The 22,687-nt window shown below is 37.2% G+C and overlaps 1 protein-coding gene across 4 annotated transcripts in view; it reads left to right on the top strand.

Moving 5' to 3' along the window:
* Positions 1–22,687, top strand: part of elavl2 (ELAV like neuron-specific RNA binding protein 2) — a 40,422-nt gene that overhangs the window by 11,789 nt on the left and 5,946 nt on the right. For 2 of the 4 annotated variants that reach the window (XM_028038370.1, XM_028038367.1), the window contains exons 2-7: positions 7,063–7,153; positions 9,164–9,407; positions 16,617–16,720; positions 19,254–19,407; positions 21,181–21,406; positions 21,883–21,921. In XM_028038370.1, the coding sequence (XP_027894171.1) occupies positions 7,082–7,153; positions 9,164–9,407; positions 16,617–16,720; positions 19,254–19,407; positions 21,181–21,406; positions 21,883–21,921 (839 nt within the window). In that variant the 5' untranslated portion in view covers positions 7,063–7,081. The remainder of the gene's footprint in view (positions 1–7,062; positions 7,154–9,163; positions 9,408–16,616; positions 16,721–19,253; positions 19,408–21,180; positions 21,407–21,882; positions 21,922–22,687) is intronic. The other 2 variants (XM_028038368.1, XM_028038371.1) reach the window with 2 other exon arrangements.

The following is a 22,687-nucleotide window of genomic DNA, read 5'->3' as shown; positions in this document are numbered from 1 at the left end:
GCCTGGGTTTTCATCGTTTTTGGGGGACCAATAAGCATCCTTAAAATGACTGGCGTACGGCAGCCTTTCTCCTCTGGGAGCTGCTGATTCAAAGCGAACGACGGAAAGAGTGCTGCGGGAATATTTATACTGGTGACCGGATAGACTGAACACGGCGGGCGGCTGAGTAGTTGATGCTTTCAGTGCAAGTGTAACTTTACGGATGAACCTCACAGTAAATTTCATATCATCCCAGTCTCAACAAATGAGTGGCGGAGCGCATCGTGGCGGTACATGGCTGGTAAATGAGTTTCCGAAGGTGCAGTAAATATTATGTATTGCTCCCCCCGTTCTTACTTTCCTCCCATGGTACCCTGGGAGTTCTGGATTTAAGTTCAGCAAATATATTCTATAATATTTATTATCTATTGATTTTATCACGTGTATCACAATCAGAGGTCGCGTTAACGGAATTTTGCAGCTGCACAACCAATGCGGGCTGCGCCACTGCAAAGAATTAAACTTAACTCATTCTGCGGTTTCAATAAAAGGAGCCTTCTTTGTTCACATTACCCTCCCACGCACAGAAGGAGAACATTTGTCCGTTTCGGGGAAGCGAAACCACGCAGAAAGATAATCATAAAAGCGCACGCCTGCACCGCGCCAAGGGTAAAAAAACTTGCAGAGTTCAATTGATTGGTTTGGATCAGACAGATCCAACTGACTGATGAAGTAGCGCAAATTTCTCTGCAGATGCGACCAGGAGGAATTTGTGAGGCACTGTTCGTTCAGACACCAGCGGGTGATTTTTGTCAACACAGAGGAAATCTGCTTTATGTGTGATGGGATCTGGTTTCGGTTAAAATAGGTGAATATTAACTAAACCGCATAAAAATGCGGCTAAATAGCCAATAATATGATTATAATTTGATGGATAAAAATAGCACATTTTTAAAATGTATTTTTCATTTTATTTTTTTAATACTGTCGGTCAAGATGACTGAGAACAAGAGTCTAGCGCGACCTCTGATCACAATATATATTATTGATTTATTGTCTAGCTCTAAGTCTAATTTAACTTTGCCTGAAATCAATCAAATTTGAAAGTATCACCATATCAGATCTTGAGAGATTAGGTGTTCTCTGAAAACGGATTACATTTTTTTTGCTCTTGCATATTTTTAAATTGGCTTCATAAACTAGCTTTGAAATGGTATGAAATTGTTTGTTTTATAATAAGGATGTAAAATTAAGAATCAATAATTTATTAGTAAAATGTACATAATTACACTTATGTTGCAACACTAAAGAATGATTCTGATTTAATCGACTGCCGCATCTTGGACGTGTCATCTTGGACAGCTAAAATGTTTAAAGCAATTAAACATTTAGTTGAATGTTTTGGTCTTGGAATGGTTTGGTTTGTTTGCCATTCATGCATCTGACTCGGCAGACCTATATTGCTCTTTAAAACAGTTTTCAGTCTGCTGGCTGCATTTGGTGCTCGGACTAAAAGTTCCTAGAGGGACATAGCAGTCAGGGTTTCACCCATTCTATTGTAAGACCGGCGGGCCACCAGGCTTTCCTTATTCCCCCCCCCCCAACCCTCAGGCTAAGCATTAATTGTTATAGGTTTTTTTTTGTTTTATACACTAGTAACAGCAAAGACAGACCAGAGAGTTTTTCTCATTGCAACCACTGTCCACATGCTGACAACTTTGGTGAAAAAAGTGACGGGTCACAGATAAAGGATCACTTTAAATGGAATGAAACCACTATAAAGCATTTAAGATTTTATAGTATATTTTATAGCTATTGTTCTCTTGTAATGATGATACCTTGCGTGCCTCAGATTTATATCTACTTATTTGAAGGAATTGTGGTGACCTTTAACATTTTTCATATTTTGCACTGTACTTCAAACATGGTAGATAAAGGTTTTACATATGCTCAAGACAATCCTCTCTGCTTGGATGCGGTGAAATATAGAGACCTGTTGAGGATCACTGTACCATGGAAGATGATTTAAATCCTACAAAGATTCAGCTCACATCTGTTACCTAAAGATAAACACAACCAAAGCACACTTTGGTCACAACATTGTGACATCAGCACAATCATTTCAGTTTTTTTTAATGGCAAATGAGACAAATTTGTCGCATTATACAGCGCTGCGGTTTTCAAGATTTTTTTTTTTTAAAAGCAATCCATTTGCACGACTAGAGGGAAACTGGTTCAAACTTTCCACATTACTACATTTTAACTGGAAACCTGCTGATATCATTATAAAGCATGAGCAGCATTTTTATTCAAAGATTCATAGTCAATGAAGTATGTTGTAGGTCTGAATAGTAGACATTTTGGTTTGTCTGAATACAGAACTAATCTGAGATTGCCTACCTGCAGAAATTGCCATCTACATGTTTTATGTTGGCAAAAGAAACATGTAAATGGGAATTTCTGCTGTTGGTAGCAAATAAATTAGATGACACAAATTGAAATGATTGCTTCAACTCACCAAATGGCTTTAAAGCTGATGTGCAAAATACCCAATACCACAAATGGTTGTAATTGGTGAATTATTTTCATATCTTTTTATGGAAACTTGGGGAACTACTCTCAATGAGATGTAAGGATGTTGTATATTCCATGGTACAGATTTAAATTTCCATGCTGAGAAGGGGAAAAAAATGTTTTAGGTTTATTATTATTATTTTGGCTACCACACAATCAGACTGTGATCTGAGCTGTTTGCCAGATTTCTGATTTAATTCCTAAGAAACTTGAAGGCTGTTGGCTCTGTGTGAAGGTTTGCCACTCAGAGGAAGTATACCAATGATCCAATTGAAAAGAACACCATTTTTATTTTCAGTATTTACTGTAGAAGTAACAAATGTTTTTTTCTTTGGTCCTTTTATAACAGAATTCAGTTTTTATGTTGAAAATGCCTGCTTGTTAGTGTACCTTTATTGTATTTGTGTAATGCAAGGTCCTGGTGCTGCAAAATATGTAAAACATACTTAAATAATATTTTAAGTTGCTGAAAGTTCAGATAGTGATTCACCACATTTCTTGACTGCCTTCTTGATGATCTACCAAGATTTGAGCTTTTCTGCTCTGCCACTCAGAAGTTTGTCCAACCTGCTGAAAATATTTGCATACATACTCTGCATGTATGGCTTTTGGAACGTATCCTACCAAATATTTCCAATCAATGTTTTGTATTGCAATATTGCATGCAATGGCATTGTGGTGTCTCTTACAAGTTGAACCACTTATTTCCTTACTATATGAAAGACTGCTAAATGAATAATAAAAAAAAAAAATCCTGGAAAGTGGCATTCCCACGGTTTATGGCCTGATTTTGTAAATGTGTGATGAAGACCCGCACCACTTATCACACCCCTAAAATTACTGCCTTGATAACACATGTTTGTAAATGCCCACAAATTTCACTAAAATGTTAAGGTCCCTCTGTATTAAGATAAGTATAGATGTACATGAGGAAATGTTTTCCGCTTTATGCCTCCCACACTCGAGGCTTCACACTTTGAGCTGAGCTTTAATATTTAACATTTTGAATCTAGAGCAATGGGTACATCTGTTTGAATGATATTTCATATAACAGCTAAGAGCTTTGTTGTAAATGCTAAGAACAAGCATTAAAATGGTATAATCCTAAATGCCAGTCACCTAAAATATATTTCCCCAGGAGTTCATTATGAAGCCATGTTTTTAATCTGCAAATTTCAGTAAATTTTATCTTTTTCGGATGACATTCCATGGAAAAACTTTCAATGTAGAGCCATGTTCAGATTTTTTTTGTTGGTATTTTTAAAGATGAAGCAAATGTGGGTTGGTATGTGAAGACTTATTGAGTAATAAAAATGTTTTTCATTCTCTTAGCGCTGTCAGTCACCCTTGTGTACACACTGCTGAATATGCTAATAGCAGTGAAACAACTTACAATTAAAGGAAAACTGTATCTGCCGTCATTGGTGGACATTCTTACTAGACTGCATATTCATGGTATTCTCTGTTGTGGGAAAGGAGCTGTAGCAAAGCAGAGAGCAGTGGAGGAGAATGAGCAGTGTGTACACGAGGATGATTGACCTCACTAAGACCTCTTGCCTCTGATTGTTTTCTTACAGTTGTGTATTTCTGTAGATAACACGAAGATCACAAGGAGCAGGTGGACTTTTATTTTTTCACTTTTATCTATAATGTTGTACTGCTATGACATAGTGACAGATATAAAAAATATTTAAAAATTTATAAGTTACATAGTGCAGCTCTAACACAAAATTAGTTGGAATTTAAGCTGCAGGATCTAAACTAATTGTAAGCAAACATATTAGTTTAGATGTTAGTATCCAAACAGAAGTGTTGAAATAAAAACAAACTTATCTCTTCTTTTTTAACACTTTTCAGAGTATCTTTTAAGACGTATTGATTAGGATTGTTGGTTTTTGCCTGTTCACTTGGCAAAAGCTGTTTTCTGTGCTTGAGTAAAGAAAATCAATTGGTGTTTGAGTTATGACAGGCTGACATTTTCATCACTTCAACCTCCAAGCTGAAAGCACTGGAGGTTTGAGAACAACAACTTTAAAGCAACTACTATAAAAGCTTTAAATTTCTCTCTGCTCAATGTGCACAAAACATCCCACTGAATGTATTTTACTTTTAAATTGCCATGAATCTCTTTATGAAGTCGATTTTGCACACATGTTGCTGCTTTGTCTTTTTTTTTACCCCTCCAGGGGGTCTTTTGTGGGCTCTAGTGTCCCTTATATGATAGTAGGCTGACAGGAAATGGGGAAGGAGAGGGGGGAAGACATGCGGCAAATGTCGTCGGGTCCGGGAGTCGAACCCGCGACGGCCGCGTCGAGGACTCAAGGCCTCCAAATATGGGTCGCGCTAACCCCTACGCCACCACGGCACGCCCCTGCTTTGTCTTTCTTCAAGAAGTAATCCGTTTCTGACATTTTGATGCATTTAATTTCTGGCCTCTTAATTTATACAGAGATCTCTGCAAATTACTTCCCCTGAGATGAAGTTGTGCTTGTTTGTAGCTGGATGCTGTTCAGTCACAGGCAGAAATGTTCTAAAGGTACTTCAAAGACGAAGTTCACTAATGTAGCATAAAACTGTCTTGACTCCAAAACGGATCTTATTTTACTCAGTTTTAGAAGTTTATTTTTATGGCCCCTTATTGATTAATTGGCGCTTTCTGTAGTAAATGTGGTGGGGGGGATTCTACATCCGCATGTTGCATGGTAGTTAAATTACAATTGTATTATTTTGATGCTCACAAAGGTTATTTCATGGCTGATTTGCTGGTATTCTGACGTTTATGACTTTTTGACAAATCACTGAAATGATGTTACATTGGCACATGAGTTTACTGTACAAGAGCTTTGAGGAGACCTACTATTTTGCAGTATTGCACAAAATTTAAAATTCAGATGTACGTCATTGCAGGGTTTCCCCCAGAAAACCTAAGTGCAGTGGCAGGGGAGGGCAGTCCACCAGTTAGAAAATGTGGAAAAATTGACAGGAGACTTGAAACTAGTACTAGGTAGTTACGTGGTATTACGTGGAAGATGTTATTGACAACTATTAAATACCCACTATTTAAGGCAAACACAAAATTGCTGATAAAATAAATACCAATTAAGTAATCAGATCGGGAATCTTGCAAGAAGTGATGTAATGGCAGTCACATTTAAAAGTAAAAGGAATGCAACCCATTATTAACAAAGAGTAAGTGTATTTATATGCTTAACTAAATATGAGGTACAAAATTCAAGTGTTTGAAATTTTCTTGTGATTTTCTAAATCTTTCTGTCCGGTCAGGTTCTGGTTTGCTGGTTGTGATTGGTCCTTTATGCGAGCGAACGGCAGCATTTGGATGAGAGACTTGTCTAACTGGTAGTGTGGTTTGTGTACATTAGCTTTATGTAGATGAAGGCGTAGCAAAGTACATGCCTGACCACTTATTAGACAAACATGGCAGAAATATAATGCCACACATTCTTCTTTACAAAGATGGATATGCTTGCATCAGTCTCACTGTTCACTCAACAGAAACCTCTCAGAGCATTTAGCCTTCATAGATGCGCTTTGAGGCTTGTGTTGAGCGTGAGCTGAGCAAGTGTTTAGCCTGTTATACTTGCTGTGTACATGGGTACAGTACTCTGAAAAGGCAGTAGTCATAGAGGGATCATATAAATGCTGCTAGAGGTGAACCTGCTCTGCAAGAGCAAGTAAAGCCTGGCAGTCCGGCAAGCTTATAATACACTGGGGGAAACCTTTAGTTGCTTTTATTTAAAACAGAAAAGCAACCGTTATTCCTACTGCTGATAATATATAAGATTATTTATTACATCACATTTTCTGATGCATAAACTTAAGGTGGACTAAAAGATTGCCAAGCTTATTGGTTTCCATTAAAGCAGCTTTTTGTACATTTTTGTCATTAAGCTGTTTGAGTTAAATAAGAACTAAGAGGTTATTCAAGTTATCTACATCAGTAGAGCATTCAGTCATCTGTAATACATGTTCTTAGCTATCAAACCATAAATTTAAAATGGCATTACCTTAATTAGTGATTGGAACTCTGGTTTCTGCACGACTTTTTTACCAGTGGTTATTCAGTTGTGTTCTGAATGTCTGCAAATTAGAAATATGTATTGCTAAAATGTGCAGATGTAGAAATGTTTGTCAAATCACTATTGAATTAGTGTTTTTATTTTATTTTATTATTATTTATTTAATTATTTTATTTATTTTTATTTGCTTCAGTGTGTTTTTTGTACAAAGCTGATCACTTGCCTTTTGTCCATGCTGTTGAGATCAGATGTTTCTTAGCTAAAAGCTTTTGACATCTTAAGGCAGGTCTTGCATAACTTCTGACTGACTTAAACATATTTGGTTTTTTTCTTATTGAAGTGAATGTGCATGGACTGCCTGTAATAAAAATGGTCTTCTCAATCAACCTCCCTACAATAATCATCTGTTTTTTTGTGTTTTTTTTACCCTTGTTTCTCTAACGTGACGTACTTTTTGTGTCCACATTTTCAGACGACAACTCCAAACTAACATGGCAGTCAGACTGTGCGATGTGGCTTCTCTGCTTAGAAGTGGTTCGTGGGCGCCTGAGCCTTGGACTGGGGTCTGTGGCCATTTTTCACATCTTGAAATCATTTGGCCAGAAGGTCATTTTTGCTCTCTGCTCAGGCCATACCAATGATATTGGCATTGTTGTATTCTGATGTTCAAACTAAAGTATTTCTGCTTAAATTTGGGGGAAAATTGCTCACTGTTGGGGTTGAAACTTCCTTAATGGTCAATGCTTTGAATTGGTATGGCCTCAACTAGGCCTGTCACGATAGCAAATTTTGCTCAACGATTAATTGTCTCAAAAATTATTGCGATAAACGATAATATTGTTTGAAGACCTTTTTCCACTGATTTAATGGAAATGACGTAATAATGCATGCGATTTCTTGCCAAAGATAGAAACACTTTATTATCAAAAGAATATTTAACACTGGAAATGATAAACAAAATAAACAAAACAACCAAGATTAAAATGGATTCTCAGTCTCCATTAACAAAAAACTCACTTGAAAAAAAAAACTAAACAACATAAAGCCAAAGTGGAAATAAATACTGCATTCAACCAAAAGATTATGAAGTCTGTATATTATGTTGCCCTTCAGTAACAATTAGATTTAAATAGAGAAGATGGGCACATCGACTACCTGATGCAATCGTTCACACTACACAATTTTTTGCTGCTATTTTTCCCCTTACAACAATCTTAAATCGTTGGTCTTGCTAAGATTGTGTGGTGTGTTATGGTAGATCGTCGTTGCCGCTCCGATCCAAATCAGGGGTTTTCCCCGACTGACAGAGTTATCGCTGCCTGTTGAATGTGACAGGCAGCCAATCAGAAAGCGCGGAGGGGAATCCCAAAGAGCTGACACGGCTCAACCCGAAGTCCAGGGGACATTGGAAATGATATGTGGAAACAACATTAATGTTTATTCAACATGCAAAGAATATAGAAATGACAAGGGGAGGAGTTGGAGCGAAATTGCTACCACAGTTGATAAACCCGGTAACTTTTCAGCTGTTCTTCATTAACGTGATGTAAATAGGTTATAATGATTTTCATTCAGTCAGGGCTTTACGCTGACACTAGCCACATGCATTGCAGGTAGATTGTAGTAAAGCATTGATTAATGCCTGGTTTTAAAATTAGTTCACTGGACTTGTAGCCATTATTTTGTGCCCATTGTTGGACACCACACTTTCTGTCGGCTAATGTGTGTTCTGTCAGGTTTTGAAAATGGGCCGACAATCGGCCGACAGCTGTAAGATCGTGCAGGATAAGATGGTGTGCGCTGGGCATTACACTAAGGAAATGAGGAAGGGGGGGTCAGTGGAGAGCACCGGAGTTGAGCCTTTTTTCATTCGGTGTCATTAACAGAAAGAGAAAAGGGCCGGAAGAGACGATAATGCCGATAATTAAAATGACGTCGATAGTTTTAATTTATCGTACGATTAATTGATTTATCGTCTATCGCGACAGGCCTAGTCTCAACCTTTATCCCACTCTTTTCAAATTATATTTGTATGTTTGATGTCTAAAGAGAAATAGCTTTTTTTTGGCGTGTCTATGAAGATCAACTTTCTGCATATGGTGAATTTGTTAATACAGGATGACTCTTTATACATAAACATGTTGCTGCCTGTCTCGCTGATCACGCAAGGGCTTTTTGTCTGCTAGTAGTAATTCAATGCTGCCTATATTTATTTAATTGTGCTGAATAGTGATTTTATTTTTGTCATAACATTTAATATTTATAAGAGTCATAAGGGCCTTAAAGATTTTTTTGTGTTTTTAACTAGTAACAAAAATTCTGTTATGAAATTGTCAAGATTCTTTTTTTTTAACTATGCAATTGTTCTGTAGTGAATGTCCCACCTTCTTTTAAAATGCACGAACGTCATTCTGACATGTAAATTTGGTCAATGCCAATCGGCCAATATTTGTTTTACTTCATCAAATCATTATTTTGACGTGTGAAGAGCTTCCTTTATTAATTGCTGTTTTGTTCTTTTATTACCAATATCAATGCAAGTATTATTTACATAATTTTCCTTCTCTCTTTAGCAGGTAATTGCGACCATGGAAACACAGCTGTCCAATGGGCCAACGTGCAACAACACGAGCAATGGTCCCTCAACAATCTCAAACAACTGCTCCTCACCAGTAGAGTCGGGGAGCATAGAGGACAGTAAAACTAACTTGATAGTCAACTATCTGCCTCAGAACATGACCCAGGAGGAGCTGAAGAGTTTGTTTGGAAGTATTGGAGAAATCGAATCCTGCAAACTGGTTCGAGACAAAATAACAGGTAATGTCTGTTTTCTAGTGCTGGCTTGTTTTATTAATTTTTGCTGGGGAGCTTTACTGTATGTTTTTATACATTTGGGACATTTAAAGAGGACCAATTATGCAAAATTCACATTTTGCACGTTTTGTACTTCTATTCAGATCTCTGTATTAAAACGGCTAAAGCACTAAAAAAAATCTTTAGTGACTGGAAAAGGAGTTTCTTTCAAAAATCTCTCGATTAAGTCTCAATTGATTGCCATTGTGCCATTGTGGAATGTACATCAAATTGATAAGGAAGATGTGTGTCCAGCTGGAGCTTGCTTTTTGGAAACATGTTTTTCTTGTGGGCTGCTGATGTTGTTTGCAGGGCTGTATGAGGGTTGCTGCTGTCCTTAAGACTGGTTACTGATGTGTCGTCTTAGCAAAAGTTTTTTTTTTTTGCAAAGCTGATTGTAAATACATTAAAAGTGTGTTAATTTTTTTTAAAAAGTCAAATAGTTTCCAAGTGTGTAGTAATTAATTTACTGTTTAAAAGGGAAAAAAAGCAGCATCCATTTATTCTGCTTTTGAAATATTGATCAGCTTGAGCTTACAAGTATTTTTCATACATGGAGTGAAAACAACTAATTGTGTTCATTATAGAGGTGAGGTTTTGTCCATTTGGCTGCTTGTGCAGAGCCAGAAGTTTGTGCTCAAGAGGATCTGACCAAAAAATATTCTAAATGGACAAATGTGTCTCTTAAGGTTCACTAGTTGTCTTTTCTTTATATACTGTGTGTATATATATATATATATATATATATATTTTTTTTTGTACCCCGCCAGGGGGTCTTCTTGTGGGCTCTAGTGTCACTTATTTTTTGAAAGTAGGCTGACAGGAAAGGGGGAAAGAGAGGGGGGCAGATGTCGCCGGGTCCGGGAGTCGAACCTGCGACGGGCGCGTCGAGGACTCAAGGCCTCCAAACATGGGTCGCGCTATCCCCTACGCCACCATGGCACGCCCACTAGTTGTCTTTTCTTGTGGTAAATCATCACCTAGATTGTTGATGTACCTGAAATAATTTATACCTGGAATGTCTTGTGCTTTTCAAAATGTTTTTTGGTAGATATGTTGATGCCTTTCATCTTTTCTGTACTTTATTTCTTTTTGTACATTTAACTTGACTTGACTTCTGTAAACTTAAATTACACTTTCATTTGTAAGTTGCTTACATATGGACAAGGCTACTTACCTTGTCCAAGTAGCTTGGATGTTAACTTTGAGCTAGATTTACATTGGCATCAAAGCAATTTATTTTCACCTTAGGAAACACTTGACTTGTTGGATTTATATTTTAAATTTAAAAAGTATAAAAAGGTGGTATCATGCAAAACAAAAACTCCTTAATGGTCTTTGCTGGATCTTTGCTGCTAGGCCACCCTTAAAGATTTCGGTGCAGGACTTTCTGTTGCTGTTAAATGCAAGTTGAATGTGTTGTAATTTTGAATTTATGGTCAGTCTCTAACCCAACACTATATGTTTACCAACACATACCATTTTTTAAAAATTCCCTTTTTTACTTCAAGACTTGAATTGACTTGGGAATAATTAGCAGCTTCATTTTATTCAAAGCCTCAAAGTGAAATTTCTCTGGATTGGTGCTCTGATTTTAGCTCTGCTTAAAAACCCTCTACCCCCTCCAGACTGTTGCTTTTGTCTCTCCCTTGGCCCTGTGGCGACGGCTTTAAGCCCAGCCTACATCTGTGTACGTGTGCTACATCAGATGTTTAGTAATCACCAGAGATGTGTGCTTCCTCTTTTCTTTAAATGTTCATGCTTTGGCTGCTGCTGCAGAAATGGCTCAGTCATTTTGTACATTTTTTTTCTCCTACTGAGTAACGGTAACATTTTACTCAAATCTGGGTGTTTGAAAGATTGTCTTAGCAAGTCTCCTCTTTACTTTAGCAACAGCGAAACTTGGTAAATGGTTTGTTTTAATGCCTCTTAGTTATAAAAAGATGCTATGGGTGTTTATTTCCCGAAACGAATCGGTTCAGTAAAGGCTTAACGTGTACATTACAACATGCCCTGCAGGTTTAAGTGAAAGTGTCATTTTACTTGCTCATTTGAAAGGCTTTATGCATTTCTGTTGGGTATATTGAATCCAGCCTTGCAAGGTGAAATTAAGTTCATGAACTTGATAACGGAAATTAAATGAAGTATGAATGGGATGCTTAAAGCAACTTGATACATTAATATTAGTTTGCTGTTTAGTGTCTGAGGTAAGCTTTTAATTGTAACATAAGTTGAATGTCTATTTTTTTTTCATTCTTAATGAGAACCCAAAACATTGGTCTTTATTTTATTTTGTGTGAAGTTGTGCTAAAATTGCAGAAAATCTAAGTTAAAGCTCTTATGGATTAAGTGTCCATTTTGTTCCAATACTTTGACAGCATCACAAACCTACTGTGGAAAAGCAGTTCAGTGTTAGTTACTCCTGCTTCAATAGACACTTGTAAATATTATGTGCTTACAGTTTTTATGTAATTGGAGGTAGGTTTATGCAGGCCAATATCACAAAGGAAAGTACTGGGAAGAAGAAACGGCTCAACCAATTGAAGCCCGTGAGGAAGAAAAAAGTTCCATACAACTGCATTTGTACTGGAACGAACTAGTAATAAATCGGAATGCAAGATTACCAGGTGGCCTTGAAAACCTTACATTTTGATTTTTTTTTTTCCTGTGTTATGTAATAATACAAGTTGCCTGCTTTAGTTTCTGGACTTTATTCCTCATTAGTTTCTAGAGCATAAAATGGGAATTTATGAAAATAGAGCATTTTGTAAATCCAATTTTCACATCCCTTCAGTTGGCTGTATTTGGGATGGAGCCTCTGACAAAACCCTGAGATAATAATCATTCCCTCATTGGCTTCTATATAAACTCTGTTCTGCTAGTTCTTGCTAAAGCATCAAATTGCCTCTAATTTAAAATTTTCAGAATGTAAATAAAATCAGAATATCTCAACCCCTCTAGAGTATTTTCCGAAATCTGTACTTTGTGTAATGTACTCTAGTCCTAATTTGAGAAAGATAATTTAGAGATTTTGAATAGGACCGTCTAAGTTGGTCCAGGTGCCAAATAAGGAGCAATCCTGTGACTCAGTCAGCTCGTCAATGCGTTTTAAAACTGTAGAAACAAATATCAGGCTGAAACTGGTACAAATTTTAAAATGGGAATTTTGTAGCAACTCTGAAAATAATTTATTATTTTACATTTGTGTAACATAAAACAAACTGAAGGTATATTGTGTCTCAACGGATAATATGATGGAAGAGTTTTTGTTGAAGTAGCAGCAGTTATGAGTTTGTCCTCTCTGGAGGGTTTTGAGTTTGTTGCTGATAGAAGCTGCTTTTTTGTTTCAGCCTCCATTCTTGCATGGGGTTATTTCTAGTTTATTAGGATGTTAAAACTTTCCCTAATTTCAATTTGGTCTCAATGTATTTCATAGTGATGTACCATTTTCATCACACCTTGCTGATTACATTTAGTAAGTTGATCTAATAAGGCAAGTAGGTAGTTGAAGGGTTTGGGAAAGCTGGTGTTTTATATTATAGAAAGGCAAATATTTGTGTGTAAATCAGCTTGCACTGCTCTTTGTGTAAGAAGAATGTAGCACCAGGAGCAAGATGTAGACTAACAGACTACCACATGCTGCCGTGAAACAGAGGATTTAAGTTTTCCAATTGCATTCATGCCCATAAATCGTATTCTAGAGATGTCACTTTAGTTTAATTTTTCTCTCTTGTTGATTGAGTAGACTGACCGTATCCAAACAGCATCAAGGTTTGCTGGCAGGCAGACCAGAGTTTCCATGTTTGGTTTTCAACAGTTTCATTCTGGAATCAAGCTGCTCACGGTGGCAGCATGTTGGAATTGCTGTTTTTGTAGTTCTGATTTCTTTGACGTTTGACAATTATTGCCGCTTGTTCTGAATGTTCAATTGGAAGGATTTATTTTTTTAATTTCAGACTAGGGCTAGGCTATGTGGGTTAAAAATTAGATGTAGGTGTTTTTTAAATCCAAAATTTAATTCACTTTTTCTTTCTCCTCCCTTCTCTTTTCCTTCCATGGATACAATTGAAGAGACAATTTTATGAGTCAGGAGCATATCCCTTCACTCGGCATATCTGTGCTGCTTTCAACCTATATTGCCAGACAACGATTGAAAGAGGAGTGCTTGCCGGGGTGCTGTGGTGGCACAGGGGTTGAGCACAGCCCATGTGTGGGGGGACTTTGGTCCTCGACACAGCTGTCGCGGGTTCGATTCTGGGCCGGGCGACCTTTGCTGCATGTCTTCCCCCTTCTCTCATTACCCACTTTCCAGTCAATTCACTATTAAATAAAGGCCATTAGAGCCAATAAAACCTTAAAAAGGAAAAGAAAGAGGAGTGCTTGCCAACAACTGGCATCGTCCAGGACATGCTACTGACCTGGGTGATGTCTCTACTGCCCTGAAATTGAGCTGTTGGCACATCATGACTGTAATGAGATTGTCATTCAGCAACAGTCTTCAGTCAGGCCTCTTCAAATTTGCTGCTAGACTCCCTGCTACCAGAGATCTGTCTTGCTCACAGATACTTGGATGATATGAGTTACAACAATTAAGTTCTCTTTGAGATAAGTATTTTGTAATTGAATTTAGATTAGACTTCACGCATAAAGTGGAGTGCACTATCTGAGGAAGCAAACTCTGGTCCAGCTTAAATAGAGCAAATAATCTGTTATGAAGACCCTTAAAGATGTAAAGAAGGTGACTGGGAACATATCCCAGTGGTGTACCTGCAGTAGACAGAGGTTTTTTCCCCTACTAGTGACATTGTGGTCACTAGTAGATGACCACAATGTTGGTTGCTGTGATGTGTCCTGTGATCCTTGGTTATATTTTATAATAAGAAGTGTTTAGTAATCCATTATCGAGGAGGAAGCATTTTTGTTTTTATCTATGCCCTTAGTTCAGGTTTGTAATTAGGGTAATGACTGTTGAAGCAAACGTCCATATTTCTTTGTAGTTGGCTCGGTGATCTGCTGCTTGACTGTAGGCTGTAGTTAAAGTATCTTGAGTATAGTTGAACTTTTTGTGCATTGATTATCCACTTGATGTGCATTTGTAGACTTAGCTCATCAGCACAGTAACAATAAAAAAAGTAACTGTAAATATTGTTTCAGTTACATCAACTTATTTGTTATCATAGGTATACCACTTTTAATTATTTTTTTTTCCGCAGAGGTGTAGCAATATTTTATATTTTGACTTCTAAGAAGAGATTAAAAGCACTTGTTTTACACTCATCGTAAAATGTTCAGGCTTCTCTTGCTGTTTATGAAGTCTTTCTTGAAATTGTTTATTTTCACTATTTTAACAGTATGAGCTGGTTTGTTAATCTACTGTAAAGACTGCAGTATAATTTTATGTTGTTGTTTTTATGTGTAGTTGTTTTTAAGTACATGATTTGGATTTTTAAAACTATTCATTTATCTTTTCTTGTGGGAAGTTATTGAATATCTCCAAACAACGGCTCTCCACATTGGAAGGTTCATTCTGCTTTGAATGGATTTAGGGTTAAACATTTTACCTGGCAGAAAGAATGGTTGCGTTTTTTCAGGAGAAACTTTTATAATAGAAAAACTCACAACGGGTAAAAGTTCTCAGCCTGGTAGAATGGGAACATCTGATGAGATTAGAAAATCCCAAGGAGGTTCGACAATCAAATTTTAATAATCCTTATCTTCTAAACCAGGAATCCAAAATTTTTTGTTTTGTTTTTTCAAAACTGATGCCAATGGGCAATGCTGAGTTGATCACAAAATACGCTCCCACTCAATTTGACTTGCCCAAAACCATGCAGTTAGTGCACTACGAACCTGTGGAAGCTGTCTCATATGTATTTGGCTCTGGAAAGGACTTTCACTGCCAGATGCATCTCCAAATGTCTTGTTGTTGATACGATTTGGGAGAAGTAGGTGGGCGAGGAGGTCTATTGTTTCTGTGTCAGACTGTGCACAGCACCCTGGTGTGCATTTTCTCCTTTTTTCCCCTCCTGCGGTAGCAAACTTAACAAAGGACCCAGGAGGGAGGCTGTCAGTTGCAGAGTAATCAAATGTCAGCTTAAGGTCCAGACCCATTAAGGAATCTTGGCTTGAGAAATGTTACATGCTGAAAGCTTAAAAGAAAAAAGTTCACATGAAAACATAAATGTCTTAGGAGTTAACTGTCTGTGGAGTTATTTCACGGTATAGCAGAATGGATGAGTGAGCAGGTATAAACCAGACTCTGGGATTGAAAGTACAATATATCTGTGTGGCGTTAACCAGTGACTCAAGTTTTGTTTCCACTTTGCTTGTGGTGTCGGTTTGAGTGCAGTTTTTACCTACTGCTTCTAGCACAGAGATTACAGCCATCGACATTTTCCCCTTCGATATTTAAGAAGTCTATCCCTTAGTTCTTAGCATGCAGTTTCTTTTTCTTAAAAAAAGAAACTGGAGAACCTCAGTGCTGTTGGAATAATTTCAGATTTAAGGTTGCACAGTAGCCCATCAGTGTGTGCAATATTCATAGTGCAACGGATTGTTTGGAGTTCAATAATTGTTTGTTAATGTATTCAAAGATTAATGAACTTGCATTCTCACGGCAGCAGGAACAAGTGACATTGCCCAAAATGCGAAAGGTTACAGATTGATGGACACACAGATGAGAAATGAAGGAAAGAAGAAATCCCATGGTTATTTCAATATTTGTAAATGGTGTTGCCATTGCAAGATTTTTTAAAAATATTGGGCAGCTCTAGTTCGTGCATAATCATCTCAAACTGCACTGATTTATTGTGCAGTTTGAGATGAGCTGAATAAATGAAAATATTTCTTTGTCATGGATTGTAATTTGAAACCTTTTGGTTGTAGAACATATTTGAGATTCCTACCAGTTTTTCAAGCAGATAATTTAAAAATTGACTTCTGACCTGAATAACTGTATAATCTGACAAAGATAAGACTGTTCTCTGCAACTTGCCTCAGTCTGTTGGTTTCCATGAAATGGCATTGGATTTTTTTCCACAATTGCATTCACCCATGGTTTATAAGTCATTGTATCCACATTATGTCGAAATGTCAGTCTTTGTAATGGCTTTCTTTTTTCTTACCCAGTTTTTACACTTTGAGTCTAAAACGTTTTATTTTTGTGTTTTGCAGGGCAGAGCCTAGGCTATGGATTTGTCAATTATGTGGATCCTAAAGATGCAGAAAAGGCTATCAATACCTTAAACGGCTTGAGACTTCAGACTAAAACCATCAAGGTAAGTTATCAAGGTATTAAGAACTCCTCCAGTATGTGTTGCTCATATCTACCTCTGCTGAGTTGAGCTGAGGCATTATAATGCTGGAGCAATGTGGGGCAGTAAGGGAGCCTATTGTTAATCTGGGCACAGACGGCTTTGCTTGAGCCTCAAGTAGAGCAGAACTGTTTCTATGGTTGCATATGAACTAGCTCTGCTGTTTGTCCTTTACAGGGAGGCAGCTGTCATTAGCATTCATCATACAACATGACACTCGACATGCTTGTGGGGGGAAAAGTCATTTGCTCCATGTAGTTCTACTGGAATGTGGACAGTAGAGTTGGCTTATTCTTTAGTGCTTTATATTTTACTTTTTTTTTTTTTTTTTTTTTACTGAAGTAAATCTTTTAAGTGACTTTTGCTTGAAAAAGCTTTAAGTTGCGTGGTTTTTTGGGGGGGGGAGGTTTGTTCAGCGTTAAAAATTGGTATCGATGTGGCATATTATAAACCATATTGCTTTGTTTTCACAAGCAGAGCAGACACATTTTTTTCATGTCTGTGCCTCAGTTAATCTCCCAGTTTGTGCCCCTGAAAGTAGGACATGGTAAGGTTTCTTTGTCTCGCGTCTGAAGTTCTCTTGCTGCACTGTCAGATGTGCAAATAAACCGTAGCCTACCCTTGCAAAGAAAGAGTATCCTTTCTTTGCATCAAATAAAGTGTGAAGGTGAGAGGACAGCGTATTCTGGATCCAGTCATGAAGCTGCAGCTTTTACACTTTTTGCATTCATGTCGGTTCAGATTTTGAGGTGTGCTCATCAAATAGTTTGACTCTGTTCTCCTACCATAAAAGAAGGCATTTCACACTATTACTGCATTAAAACGGAATACAGAATAGCTGCACCACTCTGATAATCAAATCGGTCCTGTCTAACATTCCTAAAATGTAAAATAAACGGCAGCATTTGAACTAGAAACGTTCCTCGCTTCTCATTGGTTAAATGTCTGCTTGCCTGAAAAATGAGCTGCAGAACTGAAGAAAAATTAATTAGACTACTGAGGGGTATAATGACATTTTGATTGGCGAGGCATTTTTGCTTTTCTTGTCAGTTTATGGATAAATGTGTTTGTAATGCATTATTTTATCCAATTGATTGCTACTGGCAATTCAGATAAGTCCTTACTTTGGAAAGGAATGGATGATACTGGCCATAAAGAGCTACCACGTTAAAATGTAATTTTAAAAGCTGTCCAGATGGGCTTGGTGCTGCCATTATTGCTTTTAGATCTTGAAAGTGTATTTTCTTTTTTACAATGATGCTAAATGCTGTTAATTTGACAAAGATTAGATTGATTTGATCATTGCTCAGTTGAAGTGCCCTAAAACTCTTAATTCAAAGGTGAAGTTCTAGTGATTCAATAAGCAGTTGAACTGATGACTATATTGTTTGTAGTTTTTTCTAAACAAAGAACACTTAAAATGCTAGCGTTCAAAATTACAGGTGTTTTCAAAAATGGAAGTCCAAAATGGTAAAGGTCTTAAAGTTATTTAAAGAATATTTTCTGACAGATAACACTTAAGTATCACCTTTGACAGTTCAAAATTACAGTGGTAGAAACATGAAAGACATGACATTTTTGATACCTGACCAAGTTTGGTACCAAATAGCCAAAACTATAAAGGTTGAAGCGATCAGCAAACTCTGAAGTCTAACTGTAGGCCTTGGCAATTAAAGCCTAACAATGGTATCTGCAGCTTCCATTTCATCAACTGTGACCTGGCAGCATTTGTTGTTTATAGATCAGAAAAAATAAGAAATGTTTTAATTTCTCAAGGATTGATCTAGCTGAAAAGCTTGTGATTTTAGTCTCCAACCAAATTCTTTTCATATCCAATATTAGCCTGTTGGTTGGACTTTCACTGCAATTGATCTCCAGAACTGAAATAGATTTTTGTGACAGAGATGCTAAACATGTCATGATTAATGTGGGAATAAAAAAAAAAACAATAAGAAAATATAAAATGTTGCTCAACTCTAAATTATGTCACATTCACAATATTTAGTAGTTTTATAGCAATCGTGAGTTAACCTAATATTGTGCAGTCTTATAGTTTAGCTTTTTTGTAGCTGTAATTTTTCTTCACTTGGCAATTGATGGTGAAAAGCAGTTGATTAATGATCGTTATTAATTTTAATTCACCTTCCTGAAACTCTGCAGTGTATCTAATGGTTTTCAATTGAGTTTTGCATCTGTTAAATTCTGTCATTGAGTTGAAAATGGGTTTAATAACAGGCTTAGTAGGCTAAAATATTTTGGAGATTATGAATCTAAATTGGTGTGCAAGTTAAAGTTGTTTCTCTGCTTTTACTGATTGATAATATGACATAGGTAAATGCTGCCAAGTATTGTTTGCATTGAAGGTGTCCCCTTCTACGATTGAATATCAAAGGTGACTAGCAGCCTACCCAGTCGGTAGGCAGTCTATAATGAGTTAATCACGAGGTGCTGCTGTGATGTTTATCTTGTGGTGTTCATGTAAGCTTTCCTACTGCAGGTTTCCTATGCGCGCCCAAGCTCCGCTTCCATCAGAGATGCAAATTTGTACGTCAGTGGCTTACCAAAAACCATGACGCAGAAAGAACTTGAACAGCTCTTCTCTCAGTACGGACGAATTATTACCTCGCGTATCCTGGTGGACCAGGTGACCGGTGAGTACAACAGGACTACCTCCCCCTGTGTTTTTTAACTTTCACATTTTTTCCTTTCGGCTTCTCCCTTTGGGAATACTGAACAAAAAGACACCGCCTGAGCTGAGAAATGCATCAGAGGTGCTGGTGTGAGACTTTTCCCCAAAATGCAATTTTCCACTAGAGCTGTTCATAAATATGCATCGACAGAATATGAAAGTGGTGGCTGTAAAGTAGCAGGAGTCAGTGCTTTAAATTTTCTTTCCACTTTAGCCTCTTCTCTTCACATTTGCCTTTAAATTTTTGGATTCCATTCTCTGAGGTCTACATTTGATGCCTGTATTTAGACTACTTATGATTTTTCTCAGACATCATTTAAAAGCAGAATCCTTATAAAAAAAAAAAAAAAAAATGGATCTGCTTTTTTTGTTGTTTACTTTCTCTCTCCCAGTAGATGGGTGCAAAATCATTTTGCATTCATATTGGACAACGGCTGTACCATAACCTGCATTGGTGTACAAGTTAAAGTTGTTTCTCTGCTTCTACTGAGAAGCAGAAAGAAAAGCTGCTTCTCAGTAAAAGTGAACTTTTTAGTTTAGTTAAGTGAACTTTTTAGTTTAAAAGTTCACTTAAACTTTTAGTACCTGTTCTTAAAATTTGAGAGAAGGCACTAATTCCTTTACATTCACACAAATTCAACAAGACAGTTTCTCTAAGATGCAAATTTAAAACAAAATTGTGATTAGACTCTTTCTGTGCCTGATTACAGGCCACTCTACTGAGTGACGTGCTCCCTTCACATTAATATTTTGTTATACAACATTGGGATACTTTTTCATCTAGATAAATCTGTTTGTCAATTTATAACACGAGGAATGTGAAAACTTAGTAAAAGCCTTTAGAAAAACCTGCAGATGTTTCCAAAAGGTGTTTTTAAACAAACGAACAATTATTGCCACAATATCATTATGGAGAAATAAAAGCTGAAATGATGGTAAACGCTGAAATTCCAAAATGACACAACAAAGCTGTGCAATGTATTTTAGGAAAAAGTAAACAAAAGCACACAATTTTCACTTAAATACTGAAAGCAGAATCAAAGGTTGACTTCTTGGATGATTTTGCAAATGTGGGAAGAAAATTAAGTTTACAGTGAACCCCAACTTATTTGTGTTAGGGTTTCAGAAAGATCTCTGAATACCAACTCCAGCTTATTCACAGAAAATTCACTTAGTCATGGATTTTTAATTTATTTTTATTTTTATCTAAAATTATGATGCAGTTTGGAAAGCTGAAATACCAAGGTACAATGAGGCTTGGCAAGCTTTGGCTGGCCTTTAAACTGTGTATTGATGTACATTAAGGTATAGTTATTTGGAATATTAAAATAGGCATCTGTTGTTGGGGTGGGTCTCAAATATTTGTGGATTTTAGCTATTCACAGGCAGCTGTGGTCATGCAACCTGCAAATACTGGGAGTCCACTGCACATGAGCCAAGTAAATAATCTGACAATGGTACATAGACATTTTTTTTTAGCTAACAAAGCAACCGTGTAAAGTTTGTAGTTTAAATGTCCTTTGGCTTAAGGGTGGTAGAAGTATCTGCTTAACAGTAAAGCAAAATGCTCATGAATGAATAAAAGATGTAACGGAAATAAAAGGAACCCTAAAAGAAATCAATTTTGCATGTGTACGCTGGCAGAAGTAACTGCAGTTTCAATAACATGGGGTTCTAGATGTATAACCTTTTTTTTTGTCAAAGGTTAGTTACATGAGTGTTCTGCTCTCCTCAGGTGTTTCTAGGGGGGTCGGCTTCATCCGTTTTGACCGGCGAATTGAGGCTGAGGAGGCAATCAAGGGTCTGAACTGTCAGAAGCCACCTGGTGCAACCGAACCCATTACAGTCAAGTTTGCAAACAACCCGAGCCAGAAGACCAGTCAGGCGCTGCTGTCTCAGCTGTATCAGTCTCCCAATCGAAGGTACCCAGGACCCCTCGCACAGCAGGCACAACGTTTCAGGTAGGGACGCATCTAAACAGAAGTAAATATGATTAGAGACAACCTGAACGAATGATTCGACTCCATGATTACATTCACCACCATATTTGTTTTTTCCCCCTCATTTTTATTTTATTTTATTTTTTTCAAATATAGAAAATGATGAATCCTGGGTTGATGTGTTAATTTCAAATCATTTTCAGCCCACTCACCATACTGATCTCTAAAGAGTTTCTTGTAACATGCTGCTAAAGCCCTTTTTAAAAGCTCTGTGTAAACTGAATGTCTCCTGTTGACTAAGCTGTGTAGGTTGATTATTGGAAAATAAGTACAGTCAGCAGGTTATTAAAGGTCATAACAGTCCTGTGATTCCCTTGAGTGGAACAACTGACTTTAATCATTGTATCGTAACCATTTTTCGTCTGTCATCTTTTCAAAATGCATAATTTTCAGCAAAGCTTTCCACTTACTGAAATGTTTGTTCTGTTTTCCTCAAGGTTGGACAATTTGCTGAACATGGCCTATGGAGTCAAAAGGTAATCAGGTTTTCTTTTGAAATCTTTTTTAATTGATCTTCAAGGATCACTGACCTAATGGGAGGGCTTATTTTGTTGCGTAGGTAGTTGATGCTTCACAAGGTCGACCTGATTCAATAAGGGATCACTGACAGAATGGATGAACAGATACCGAGTGTAATTTATTCACAGAATTCAGTAGGAGTGAATATTAATATTTAAAGATTGTGAGTAAGACTCAAAGGTTGATTTGTGGAGTGATAAGAGAAGGTAGAGGCTCTAATGCAGGGGTCTCAAACTCAAGTCCTCGAGGGCCGCAGTCCTGCAACTTTTAGATGTGCCTCTGCTGCACCACACCTGAAAAGAATCATTAGGTCATTAGCAAGGCTCAGAGAACTGATCTGCACAAGGAGGAGGTAATTAAGCCATTTCATTTCCATGTTTTGTACCTGTGGCACATCTAAAAACTGCAGGACTGCTGCCCTCGAGGCCTGGAGTTTGAGACCCCTGCTCTAATGGGTACAATCAAGGGGACCCTGAATTGAAGTCTCTAAATATTACCTGCTGCCCAGTGAAACCAGCTGACTATCTTTTAGTACATCTGTAAACTCTGTTCAAAGGTTCTAAGTAAATTCTGTTGGTTATACACAAATAACCAAAATCTTCACACTGTTGAGGTGTCATACTTGCTGAATAAAAATTTATGGTAAAATCTTGACAATAGGTCATACACTGCCATGGATGTAAGGGTGTCTATTGTGAGCTTGAGTGTTGAGGGGACTCTTCT

Source organism: Xiphophorus couchianus, chromosome 14, assembly GCF_001444195.1.
Source record: "Xiphophorus couchianus chromosome 14, X_couchianus-1.0, whole genome shotgun sequence".
Classification (NCBI taxonomy): Eukaryota; Metazoa; Chordata; class Actinopteri; order Cyprinodontiformes; family Poeciliidae; genus Xiphophorus; species Xiphophorus couchianus.
Note: the sequence above shows the minus strand (reverse complement) of the source record. Positions and strands in the feature narration are given on the sequence as shown.